The sequence below is a fragment of the Zalophus californianus genome, chromosome 11, assembly GCF_009762305.2.
Source record: "Zalophus californianus isolate mZalCal1 chromosome 11, mZalCal1.pri.v2, whole genome shotgun sequence".
In the NCBI taxonomy this organism is placed as follows: Eukaryota; Metazoa; Chordata; class Mammalia; order Carnivora; family Otariidae; genus Zalophus; species Zalophus californianus.
In genome coordinates this window covers 65,170,177-65,183,605 of record NC_045605.1, presented here as the reverse complement: position 1 = coordinate 65,183,605, position 13,429 = coordinate 65,170,177, and the positions used below count along the sequence as shown (strand labels likewise).

The following is a 13,429-nucleotide window of genomic DNA, read 5'->3' as shown; positions in this document are numbered from 1 at the left end:
TGACTATTTGATAGGTACAAGGATAGGATCAGAAAAGGCCTGAAGTACCCCCCTCTACATTTGGCTTTGGTCAAGTCACCCAAAGATACAGACCACACCCTCTATCCTCCAAAGTCTCCATGACCATGATTTGCAGTATATATAAACTACTGAACAAAGAAACTTTAAACAGCTTCATAATGAACAGCCGAAGACTGGAAAAAGAAACCTAAAATTACATTTTTAACTGGGCTTCATCACATCAACTCGAAGTCCTTCCCTTTTCTTGGGAAAAATGTGTAGAATGACTTCTGGCGTGGAGCTCTGTGAATCTAGATCTAAATGTAGAATGTGGATTAGAAGAAGGTCATGATGAACTGCTAAATACTTGGGAAAACCTTATCAGATGTTTTCCTTCCATTTGGATTTGTTTCCCTATAGCTGAGAAGTTCATTCCTCTCTTTAGCTTTGCAGTTACCTCCTAAGGTTTCTGCACGTACATTGCTGTTTTGAGAGCCATAAGATAGATTTTACTTTTCATCTGCTACATGCATCATAGTTTTATTTTTTTTTAAAGATTTTATTTATTTATCTGAGAGAGAGAGAATGAGAGATAGCACGAGAGGGAAGAGAGTCAGAGGGAGAAGCAGACTCCCTGCCGAGCAGGGAGCCCGATGTGGGACTCGATCCCGGGACTCCAGGATCATGACCTGAGCCGAAGGCAGTCGCTTAACCAACTAAGTCACCTAGGCACCCACATCATAGTTTTAGACAGACTGTTGATTTATTTGACTTTTGTTTTATTGATTTTTTTTTTTTTTTGGACTTACAGGAACTTTGTTTGAGGATAAAGGAGACAAGCATGCCAAAAAAGGAATTTGTATTTGGGAGTGTATTGATAGAATGCACAAGAGGAGCCCCATTTTCTTTAATTATTTATATTCACCAGTGGAAATAGAGGTACAGTAAGAAAGTATTTATGTTTCATTTTCTGAATATTTAGTGTTAAAGTTTTCCTTACTTTTAAGTATATATAAGCTGTTTAAGCTTTTTATAAACATTGGACTAGGAAGCTGTTTAAAATACCAGAGGCTATTTAAAAGTTTGATACACCATGGGTTTGGGTTATGATGGAATGGAGACTGTTCATCGTATTCTTGACCACAAAAATTAGGAGCTGGACCCCCAAATCTAGAAGGGGTTACTTAAAGAAAGTCAAAGTGAGGCAACTTTCCATGGGATGGAAGACCAAACAAAACTTGAAGCCTCAACTGGTTATCTAAGCTGAAAAAAAATCTAAAATACTTTGGGAAAGATTTCTTTAAGTCCATTTATACCAAAGCCATGGAAGAACCCTTTGGGAAGCAGGGATGTTTGGAGCGCAGCCCAAGAAGCATGACATCTCAGGGGCAACCATGCTCTCTGATGCACATCTATATGAAGTAAGCTCTGGGATGGGACGGACTGGTGTGATGAGCAGTACCACCTTCCTCCGGGGCAAGAAGGCCCTATCCTTGGCTCCATACATTAGGACCCCACTCTGGCCTTTCTCCAGCAACCCCTCCTCAGAAGGTGCAGAGCACAAGAAACCAAGTGTTTGTGCTTAGATACCCCTTCTTTATCTAAACCATGCTCTGGTACCCCAAAATTTCTTAACCCAAATCCAAGTTATTCACAAGACTACTTCCAGTCTGTCTCCCAAGCCAGTGCATGTGCCCCTCAGCCCCAAGGATGCCTAAGAAATAACTGTTTGGCAGGGAGTAGACAGAGTTTAGCTTTGTGGACTGGGGTATATATGCACATTCATAAAAGACCTTCAGAATATAGGACAGAGCCAAAGTGAGAGGAGCAGGGACTTAGGCCGAGGACTGGGAGCTGGGACTAGCTTCCCCAGTGCCACCACTTTCTGGTGTAGAATTCCAAGGAGTCCATGATATCTTGTTTTGAGCTTGGTCTTCCAGGTCATTAGGAAGTTCTGTTTATCAAGGTGGGAGGAGAGACATATTTTATTTAATAGTTTATCTTGATGTATAACATTTAAATATTTAGACATGTGGTATTAGAACATCCATTCATGCTCTTGCCCTGGACCTTGCAAATGTTAGGGACCGGCCTGCATATAAACTTGAGGTACTTTGAAGTCAAGATGAAACTATATTTCAGAATTCTCTTTGAACAGGCCCTGAAGCCCAATGTAAATGTCTCCAGCCTCAAGAAATGGGATTACTACATAGAGGAGACCCTTTCCACAGGGCCTTCATATGACTGGATGATGCTGACCCCCAAGCAGTTCCCCTCTGAGGACTCTGAAGTGGCCGGAGGAGCTGGGCTCCAGAGCCAAAGGAGAACAGTGTGGCCATGCTATGATGACGTCAGCTGTGCTCAGCCCGATGCACTCACCAGGCTTTTCAGTGTAAGTCAGGCCTATGGAGACATGCACGTAGGGCACCCGAGGCCTCAGGAACCAGGCTAAGTTAGAACTGGCTCGCAGACTTCTAGACATGGCTCTCCTCACTCTGGGCCAGTGTTATATGTGGTGCCACAGGAGAGTGAGGAAACCAAATTTGCTCCCCAGCAGCAGCGGGGTACCAGGCTCAACTACTGGAAAAGAGTCCAAAAAAGTAAGTTTTCCAGCATTATGAGGAAGCAATCAAGCAAATGGAGCAATTTGCAGCTTCCCAGCTGTTTTAGCTGCCCAGCAGCCTGAGTCAGGCCTGGGTTATGGCTTTTGTGGGTGCTTTACTTCCTCTGGTCAGAAGTGTGGGTGGTTGATGGCGTGATGGGAGTACTGCCAATCGTCTTCTCCAGGGAATATTCTGGAGTGAAGCTGCCCCAGCAGTGGCCACCCTGATGAGAGCAGCAGCCCCGAAGAAAGGTTTGAGCCCTGCTCTGGGCCCAGCAGTTCCTGAAGAGTCTTTGTCCATTCTTCTGACCGGGGGATGGGGGGGTACGCATGCTGCAGTGAAGGTGCTGTCACAGGGGCAGCTACTCTGCTCTCCAGCTTCCCTCTCCAAAGCAAAGTCCATTCCTTGGGCATTTCTTGATTCATTCTTTCCACATCTGGTTTTAAATCATCAGAGTTGGGGGTTCCTCTGTCAAAGACAGACCTCTACCTCAGCTATTAGGGTTTGAACACCAGCCCTTTTGCTGTGGCCATCAGATTTCCTGTGGGGTGGCCAAAGGTCAAGGTGTTTGGGATACATATTTTCTCTTTATTTAAGCTATTCTGTACAAAGGGCCTGATTACAGATCCTAATAAATCACCTTTGCCACAGTACGTCATACCAGCTAGAGCTCCCACCACTGTCCCTGGCTTGGGAGACTTCTGAGGCCACCGACTTTAGCTGCCTTCTGGCCATGATGTTCATCAGGCCCAATACAAGGAGATTTGGCTCTGGGGCACATTCTGATTTCTATGAAATACTTAATGTCAGAAAACTCATTTTAATTGCTTTGCAGGAAATTGAAAGATTGGAGCACAAATTGAACCAAACCCCTGAGAAGTGGCAGCAACTGTGGGAAAGAGTAACAGCGGACCTTAAGGAAGAACCCAGAGCAGACCGTGTGAGTTGATAAAATCCTGTGAGGAGCTACTTCTGAGCTTTTTGAGGGTGCTAGGTCAGGTGGGGCCCACTGCCACAGGTAACCCAGGTGGGTTTATGGCCAGAGGGAGGGATGGAAAGGGAGGGGTCATGCCCTGGAGGTCCAGGGCAGAAGGTTCCAAATGACTGAATACTTCCTGAGTGTCTCACTTTACCACAGTGACATAAGACTTGTGTTTCAGGGCCCCGCATCCAGGGAAAATTACTGGGTTCTTTTCTATCTGTGCCTCTGTGGTTTCAGCTGATTTTCTACCATATGAGTAGGGAAGGGAACACCAGGACCATCTTCCCTTCAGAGAAATAGAGAAGAGAAAATATTTTTAAAAGACAGATTATGCTACTTTCTGTTGCTCACACCCCCTTTTCTGTTTCTGAATTAAGAAACATTTATCATAACAGTATTTTAAAAACACTGTTTTCTCTTTTTCATACCCCCTCTTCCGTTTTTGACTTAAACTTTTATCAGGCCTGTAATATGTGCAAGAGGCCATGCTGAGCCCCCCCCCCCCACTTTAGCATCCCCCACAGCCCACGGTGAGGGGGGGCGTCCCTGCTCACAGGCAAGGAGACAGGCACAGAGATCACACACCTCGTACTTGAGGCAGCCACCATCAGATCCACATCAGACTGGCTCCAGATGCAACAGAAGGGAAGTCAGGACAGCTGTGAGTGTTGTGAAGAGGACTTCAGATGTCACAGAGGGACAAGGAGAGTGGGGGACAGAAGAAAGCCGCCGGGCTGCCGAGAAGGGACCCTCCAGGCACTAGCTGTGGCCTCCAGATGGCAGCTCAGGGAACTGTTGTCAGACAGACCACCGGCGGGCGATGTCTGACTGCTTTACTTCTCAGAAAAATAAAACCGTTTCTTGATATTTTTTTCCGATTATGAGAGTGAGATATATTTATTCTTTAAATAAGACAATACACAATAAACAGAGGATAAAAATCACCTACAATTTATAGCCTAGAAATAAACCACAAGCTGTCAAACTTGTATCATTCCAAACACACAAAAAGGGGATTTACTATATATATTGTTTTAAAACCAGCTTTGTGGGGCGCCTGGGTGGCTCAGTCCATTAAGCGTCTGCCTTTGGCTCAGGTCATGATCCCGGGGTCCTGGGGGAGCAGGGAGTCTGCTTCTCCCTCTGACCCTCCCCCTCTCATGCTTTCTCTCTCTCTCACTCTATCTCTCAAATAAATAAAATATTTAAAAAAAAATGAGGCATACGTGACCTTCCTTTGTCACTCTCTATAAGTGAGCACAGCAGTTTTAATGCCTGTCATAAAATTCCATTCTATGGAAATACCTTTTTTTTAACCAGTCCCCTAATGACAGACATTTACGTTGTTTCTGGTTTTTTACTATTATAAACAACTCCAGGATAAACATCTTTGTACGTATGTTTTATTTAGTGCTCCAGTTTTCTCCTTGAGAGAAATTTTTAGAAATGAAATTATTGGATGAGTTGCTCAATAAAATCTTCATAAAGCTTTCCTAGCTCTTTTTTTTTTAACGTTAAAATTCAAAATTACCATCTTGGTTCTTTTTCAGCTGCAGAGACACCCTTCAGGCTCCCCAGGAATTGTGTCTCCCAACCTGCCCTCCTGTCAGAAGCGGTCTCTGCCGCCCCTCCCAGACAGCGGCGCGGGGCGGGAGCACAGCGCCCGCGCGTGCCCGTCCAATGGCGTGGACCGGCGAGCAGCCACGCTCTACAGCCAGTACGCGTCCAAGAACGACGAGAACAGGTGGGCCCACCGCGCCGCCCGCCCTGCAGGAAGCTGCGCCTGGCCTGGGCAGCCTTCTGTAACCTTAAATGGATTTGCCTTCATGCTTTGTCTCTGTTGTTGTAAATGTGTTAGATGGCTCTTTGAAGAGGAGAAATCAAAGTTACAACTAAAATAATGTCAAGAGGTTACAGCGATTTGTGGTTGAGTCCTGGTTATTATTATCTCATGCCTGTTAGGTCGTTAGAGGGAGTATGTGTCAGTCAGCAGTCTCGCAGTGGGGCCGTCAGAAGTTCAGCTCGTGCTCGCTGAAACAAAAAGGGGTTTACTCACAGAGACTGGGAAGGCCAAGGATGTGCCAGTTTCTCACACAGTTGTCTTCAGGCTTCTGTTCATTTGCTGGCTCTGTTTTCCTCTAGGGGTTGCATCATTCCCAACGCGGCACAAAAGATGGCTACTGGGAGCTCCAGACCTCACAAGTTTGGCAATTCCAGCAGAAAGAGGCAGTCTTTCCCCTAAAGGTCCAGTAAAAAAGATTCTGGAGCCAATTCTGATTGGCTTTTTTTGGACCATCCGAGGGAAAGAGAGGCTTGACAAAAACAACAGACATCCCCTTCACAGCACTTTTTAAATGAAAAACCAAAATTAACTGCCCTGTCATCGTTTCTTCTAGGTCCTTCGAGGGAACGCTTTATAAAAGAGGGGCTCTGCTGAAAGGTTGGAAGCCCCGTTGGTTTGTGTTGGATGTAACAAAACATCAGGTAATAATACTATCAGAGTCTACAGAAATCACCTCTCTAGGCTAGACTGCAGCCTTACTGTACCTTATAACTGACCAGTCAGCCTGGAGGCTGAGTACACAGTTTGATTCTCAACACATTCATTTCTAAAATAGAGTCTGTTGAGGGTCACTTGGGTGGCTTAGTCAGTTAAATATCCAACTCTTGATCTCAGCTCAAGTCTTGATCGCAGGGTTGTGAGTTCAAGCCCCGCATTGGGCTCCACGCTGGACATGGGGCCTACTTTAAAATAAGATAAGATATATAAAATCTAAAATGAAATATAAAATAAAAAATGGAGTCTGTTAAGAAAGATACAAACTGGTACCCCTATACAGTGTTCTGGTAGGACCTGCACCTAGAAGACCATTTCCAGATAAAGATCTCAGATGGGGACCACATTTCCCTCTGGTCAGGGCTTTTCATAAAAGTTAGAGTCTTTGTGGAAGAATATAGAGAATTTATTTACAGATATGCAGTGGAAGCCCTTTGGGGGGGAGATTGTACTTTAAAATAACGACTCTGAGGGGCGCCTGGGTGGCTCAGTTGGTTGAGTGTCTGCCTTCTGCTCAGGTCATGATCCCAGGGTCCTGGGATCGAGCCCCGCATTGGGCCTTCTGCTCAGCAGGGAGCCTGCTTCTCCCCCTCCCTCTGCCTGCTGCTCTGCCTACTTGTGCTCTCTCTCTCTCTCTGTCAAATAAATAAATAAAATCTTTAAAAAATAAAATAAATAATAAAAAATAAAATAAATAAATAAAAATTAAAAATAAAATAAAATGACTCTGAAATCATAGAGAATAAGCTCTAGAGACAAGTTCCATTAAACCACTAGATATAACATAGGACAATGTCATTATTTTTCTGTAATTTATAATTACACCAAATTATACTCGCATTTTTACCAATCTTTTAGATTTCTTTAGCATGAAAATTTTATGTTAGGTCCGTTTTAGACCTACTTATACCCACGCCTGACTGGAGAGACAGAGAAAAGTCTGAGGCCAGAACTGCAGTGACAGAGGCACCAGACACTTTCCTACTGTGTAAGTTAGAGAGTGAAATCCAGTCCTGGCACATAATAACCACTCAGTCAAATGTTGAGCTATTTATTGTGTTTTTCAAAAATCATTTTATATCTACATGCTATCTGGCAACTTATATTTTTATATAATATATCTTGAACATATTTTCCTACCAGTTCATAAAGATCTTCCTTATCATTTTTGAAAAGTTATAGTATTCCATATTATTGATATAATTAGCCAACCATCATTGAATTAACAAACACTGCATTGAAAGACAGATACATCTTTTCCATTTTTAGCTAATAAAAACAGTGCTGAAGGAAACCTCTTTCTGTGTGCCTGTGCATGCTGGTGGGAGTGTTTCTGTAGAGGTGAGAAGGATGTATCAGTAGGCATAAACATCTTATTTATTTATTTTTATTTATTTATTTGAGAGAGAGCAGAAGCAATGGGAGCAGCAGAGGGAGGGAGAGAAGCAGGCTTCCCGCCGAGCAGGGAGCCGGATGTGGGGCTCGATCCCAGGACCCTGGGATCATGACCTAAGCCAAAGGCAGACACTCAACCAACCGAGCCACCCAGGCGCCCCAGGCATAAACACTTTAAATTTTAGTTGCTGTTGCCAAATTATAGTCCAGAAGGTTTCTAACAAATTATATCCCCACTAACAATGTTTGGGAATACCTAGTGCCTTACATTCAACCTGAATATTATCAGCCATTTTTAATATTTCTTAATCTAAGTGAAAAGTGAAATCTTACTGATGTCATCACCTTTCTTTCATCAGCGAGGTTGCTCATCTTTTCAGATGTTTATAGGTCATTTGCATTTCTCCTGTGACTTGCCTGTTGAGATTTTTTTTTATCATTTTTCTACTAGATTGTTTATTTTTTTCTTACCGATTTCTAGGAATTCTGTATATATTCTAAACCTGTTTTTTATATGTTACCTATGTTTCTTACCATTGTTAGTTGACATTTAATTTTGGTTTTTAGTATGTCATCTTTTTATTCATTCAGATTTCAAAAAAATATGTCTTTTTCCTCCTTTCTGTCAGCCACCAAGAAGCAAGCGGTGTTTTTATTTTCTTGTTTATTCTTTCAGGCATAGGTAGCAAGATACAGAGGAAAGTATTCAGATACATTTTGAAAAGCCATGCCATTTTCCCTTTCTGTGCCTCTTACACGCCTTCTGTGTCCTTTTGGTTCTAGCTGCGATACTATGACTCAGGCGAGGACACAAGCTGCAAAGGCCACATTGATCTGGCTGAAGTAGAAATGGTCGTCCCTGCTGGCCCCAGCATGGGCGCCCCAAAGCACACGAGTGACAAGGCTTTCTTTGATGTAAGTTGACCTTACTTGTCTTTTCCTGGCTCTGTACATGATTCCTTACAATCCATCCACCTCCAAGAATTATGGGGCCTCAGAGCAATTGATGGTGACAGCAGGTAGGTTGCAGACCCCCTGGCTACGGGAATTGCTACAGAACTTGAACTCAGCACTCGATGCCCAAAGCTGACCTCTTCCCGCTTTTCAAATATCTCAAAAAGGCTTTGCACAAAGGACTTCTTCAGCGGGTGTCTAGTCACATATGGAGACAGATGAATTCCCTGTTAAGTATTGTTAGTTATTGTACTTACTACCTACTGTCAAGAGCAGATGCTACTTCCCTTTAGATCCACTGGTCCATAAAAATTGTCCTTAGTCATACATGGTGACTATTTGCCCTTAGGTGAGCCTTGGGGCATTTTATGGGCCACATGATAGGGTTCTTATCTAGTTCCCATAGCCAAGCAGGGCTTCATAAAGAGCACAGTCATCCTCAAGGGCTCTGTTCGAGCTATCAGGCCACTTCCCTGAGTCTCGGCTTCCAGGGGGGCCCCAACTGAAGCCTTTAGAGAAGGGGATGGAAAGGGAACAGGGAAGCCAACTTCCTCATGGTGTGGATGAATCTCACTCAGGCTTGCCTGAGGAGCACAGGGAGCTTCCACGGCACATTTGCTGCACTGGTGCAGTGCATGGGAGAGGCCAGAGCCATTCCTGACCCTCTTCCTTAGTCAAGGAAGGCCCCAGGAAAATGTGAAGTTAGGCTCTCCTAGCATGTCTCCTTTTTCTGCCAATGGCCTTCTTATAACATCTGCAGTGACTCTGGGGACCAAAACCACAGTGTGACTGTAAAGGTAATGACAGTATGGTACTGGAGGGGAACGAGAACACAGAGGTTCTGGGGCGATATGGAAAGGGAAGTTCACTGGGATTGATTCGCACACTTAGCCAAAGCCATAGAACAGGCCTGCCCTTCATCTGTGCTTCTCTTCATTTGGTTTTGTAGCTCAAGACCAGCAAACGTGTGTATAACTTCTGTGCCCAGGATGGACAGAGTGCCCAACAGTGGATGGACAGGATCCAGAGCTGTATCTCTGATGCCTGATGCCCATGGTCAACCCAAGCAGAAGAGGGAGGAAGGACTCATGCTGTCAGATAGAACAAAGTGCATGAATCCTTGAGGAGCTGACAGCTTCCTGTTTGGTTCTAAAGAGTCATCCCAGGCCTAAGGTTCTCCCGCCCAGTGTTACCCAGTGCCCTCTTTGAGCAGTTGCTGTGTCTGCTTAGCCTGAGTGAATATGTCACAGAGGGCTGGCCGAGAGCCCCAGGCACTCCCTGTGTCTTGCACTAGGTTGTTCTAACAGGGTCTTAGTGGTTAGGGATCAGAAGAATGCTTCCTGAGCCAACTGTCATCTATCCCCTAGGCAAAATGGCTACCACTTACTTGACTCCTTCTTGATGAAACTAGATCCTTTTTCTTCCCAAGGTCATAATTTTCTTGGAGACCTTTCTGACAAGCAAAAATCAAAACTCTCCAAGATGATCTTACATTCTGTCTGGAAGAGGTTTCCCAGCAGAATAGCTCCTACTCTTAACTGCCTGACCTTAGAGATGCTCAGTTCTCTGGTGCTGCCAAAAGGTGCTTCCATAACCCCTGCTTGGCCACTGGGGATCACAACAAGAACCTCAGTGCTCAGTGGCAGGCAAGGGGCAGGCGGGGGTGCACACAGGATTCTCCTGAAGGAAAAAAATGGTCCAGGGAATGATGTAACAATGACCAGGCCAATGCAGGAAAATATTGCTTCCAAAACACTGAATTTTCTAGGCCAAAGGTGCCCTGAGGATCCAGCACTTTGTGTTCCTATGTATTCTTCTGCTCCCTGACAGCTTCTTACACAAAATAACATGCAAAAAGCCGAATGCACTAACTCACAACTAAACACTTGCACTGAACTCTTAAAGAAGCGAAGATGTTGGAAAGACAGAAGCTGGCTGTTCATGAGCGCATCATACCTGTGACGGGCTGCGTAGACAGCGGCCGCATGGGGGCACGATCCGATGCCCAGATGGCACTTCTGCACATGCACAGTAAGAACTGTTTGTAGATTTTCTTTACTTTGGATAATGTTGTCTTTGTTCAGCTTAAGATCTGAGGAATGCTGTTGGTTCACAGCAAGCGGGGCAGCGAGCTCTCTGCCTACAGGCACTGCCACCAGCCGGAGTCAGAGGTAGCTAGATGGTTGTTGTGGAATGTTAATATGTTACATACCAAACTAATATTTCAAAAATATGTATATATGATTTCTATATCCTTGTTTTTCAGATAGCCTACTTATAATTTAATATAAAATTAACTGATTCATGCATAAGATTTCAGTAATGAAAATAGTTCCCTTTTTAAAAATTAAAAAACCACTTTGTCTTTGTAGATTACAAATAAATCAGATTTTCAAATTTAAAATTATCTACACACTAGGAAATAGAACTGTGTTAATATATAAGAAATTGGGGAATAGTAAGAATGAAGGATTTTTCTATCATTTTCATTTTATAAATTGCCACCTGTGAAAATGATTTTTGCACATTATTTGTATTTTTTCTTTGTATATGAAATAATTTTTGTACTTTGTAAAATACGGAGCCCATTGTACCTTCAGCTATTTGAGACTGTACACAGTGCTTCTTTTATAACTGGATTCTTTTAACTTTCGTAAAGGTGTTACATGCCTTACATTCACTAACCACCTTGAATTAAATTTATTTCTTAAGAAAAAGCATCCTCATTTGCTGTGAAATAAAACTCACACTGTAGTACACAGTACTCAGAAGGCAACATTCAGGATTTATATATGAGACTAAAAGTTCAAGGGTGAAACGGCCCATTCCGTGCCTTGCTTACAAGGTCAGCAGACACACTGGACACGCTGGCCTGAGCTTCGGGGCTCTGGACACACTGCCGCCGAGTTTAGGTAAGAGACCTGAAGCTGCTCTTCCCGCCCTGTGTCTCTCATGAGCGGTGTGAAATTGGTGGAGTCCTTTATGTCTTCTGGGTCACAGGTTTGCCACCTATGGTATGTGGCAATTTGTGAGAATTTTAGGCAGGATAATCTGAACTCTAGTCGGGTGGCTGGCTTTTCCGTTCCAGGAAATCGTTAGCACAAATGAAGGATCGGTGATTTCAGTTCTGGACAACGCTTCTTCTAGTTAAAGCCTTCAGTTCACCTTGGGGACTGTAGCTACATCTCCACATGGAGCCAACAGAATGCCGCTTCTCACTCAGGGCTGAACCGCTAAGTCTTTTGATATCCAGGAGCCCTCTCTGAGCCAGGCAGAATGGGCCCCCGGAGCCTCCAGATTCCCTCAGTCTAGAGGCTCAGGTGATCCAGGCGGGGGCCCTCAGCCTTCATTGGTCCCAGGATTCTGCCCCCGCCCCTCAAATAGCTGTGTCCCTGAAATTCAATCATAAGGGAAACCACTGAGATTGGGGGTTGAGCACAAGAATATCCAGATGCCCTTCATTCCTCAGGTCTTAGCTGTGAGGGGGAGAAATGCACTGGATTCCAAGGAAGAAAGACTATGGCCTGGCCCCTTGTAAGAAGCCTATCCGCCACCACCCCTCACCTATGGCGCTTGTGACAAAGCCTTTCTATGGCTGGGCTCTTGAAAGATGCAGATCTTGAAAGCGCATTATACAGGTCCCGCTCCCCAAACCCTGAGCCCAAGTTCTTTAGTCTCACTTCCAAAGCCCTCCGCCCAGTGGCCTCCATTCCAGAGCTAGAGCTTAAACTGTTAATGGCCCGGTACATTTGCTTCTCAACAGAAATTGACATTTCTAGATATTTCATTGGGGGTTCTCTTAAGAGTTATTAAGTAACCCCATCATCCCATAAAGAATTTCTGAACAATGTCAAGCTGATAACGAGCAACAGCAACTGGAGCTATGAATTAAGCAAAGAATAAGGCAGTATTGATGAAGAGAGAGGGCTTCGAGCAGCACTGTCAAATAGATACATAATGCAAGCCATATAATGTATCTTTTTTAAAGTAAAAAGAAATAGATGGAATTGATTTTAATAACATTTCATCTTATTTTTGATATATTTTACTTAACCCAGTATATCAAAAATATTATTTCAACATGTAATCAATCCAAAAAATTATTAATGCTATATTCTCAGGCAGTTTACTCATTTCCCTTAGCCCCACTCAGGCTCAATCCCAGAGATAGTATTTCCATCTTATGGACTGCTGCCAGGCCCATCCGTTTTTAGTACGTGATGCATCCAACAGAACCCAAATCATAATGGACAGTTTCAGATGTCCCTCTTGGTGTACAGTGGTCAAGTGTTCTGTCTCTACCAGAGCCTGGTAACATGCTAGAAACTGTTTCTCAGGTGTGTAATTCGCTGTTGCTGATAGTGTGGCCCTGCTGTGGCCTCGCAGGGGCCTGCTTCGGGATTCTCCCACTGGCACTTGCCATGAGCTCTATACTACATCTTTCCCTGTCCCCATTGCCGACACTCCCAACACCTCCAGCTCCCAGGCACGGTAGCCTGGCCCTGTTGCAGAGCCTTCTGTTGTGGGACCCACCTGCAGCCGGCAGCTCTACACTTCACCCAGAATACTGTGTTGTCTGTAAGCCCAAAGACACTGTGCTTTCCTCACAGCAACAAGAGATACAAGATACAACAATTTCTCTTATTCTTTACTTTCACTTTCTTTCACTGGCCACTGAACCCCTTAAAAACTTCATTAAAGGGGCAGGTCCTTAAATCTTCATCGGTTTTCTGTGCTCCACTCTGGAGTGTGTGTAACTGCACCATGGCCTCCAGCATAGGACATCTCTTACTCATCCTGCCTGATCAGCACAGGGTCATTGATGTAATGGATCAGTGTGATGTTCTGTGGGATATCCACATGGCCCTGATCTCTTGAGATGACATTAAGACAGAGGGCAAGGCAGTTTACACAACCCTGAGGCAAAACTGTAAATGA

General features: G+C 44.2%; 1 protein-coding gene across 3 annotated transcripts in view; it reads left to right on the top strand.

Moving 5' to 3' along the window:
- The window catches only part of SBF2 (SET binding factor 2), a 474,770-nt gene extending 463,549 nt beyond the window's left edge, over nt 1-11,221 (top strand). For all 3 annotated transcript variants that reach the window (XM_035722821.1, XM_035722820.1, XM_035722819.1), the window contains 7 exons: nt 812-939; nt 2,159-2,392; nt 3,439-3,543; nt 5,136-5,329; nt 5,982-6,069; nt 8,321-8,452; nt 9,441-11,221. In XM_035722821.1, coding sequence (XP_035578714.1) covers nt 812-939; nt 2,159-2,392; nt 3,439-3,543; nt 5,136-5,329; nt 5,982-6,069; nt 8,321-8,452; nt 9,441-9,539 — 980 coding nt within the window. In that variant the 3' untranslated portion in view covers nt 9,540-11,221. The remainder of the gene's footprint in view (nt 1-811; nt 940-2,158; nt 2,393-3,438; nt 3,544-5,135; nt 5,330-5,981; nt 6,070-8,320; nt 8,453-9,440) is intronic.
- The last annotated feature ends 2,208 nt before the right edge of the window (nt 11,222-13,429 follow it).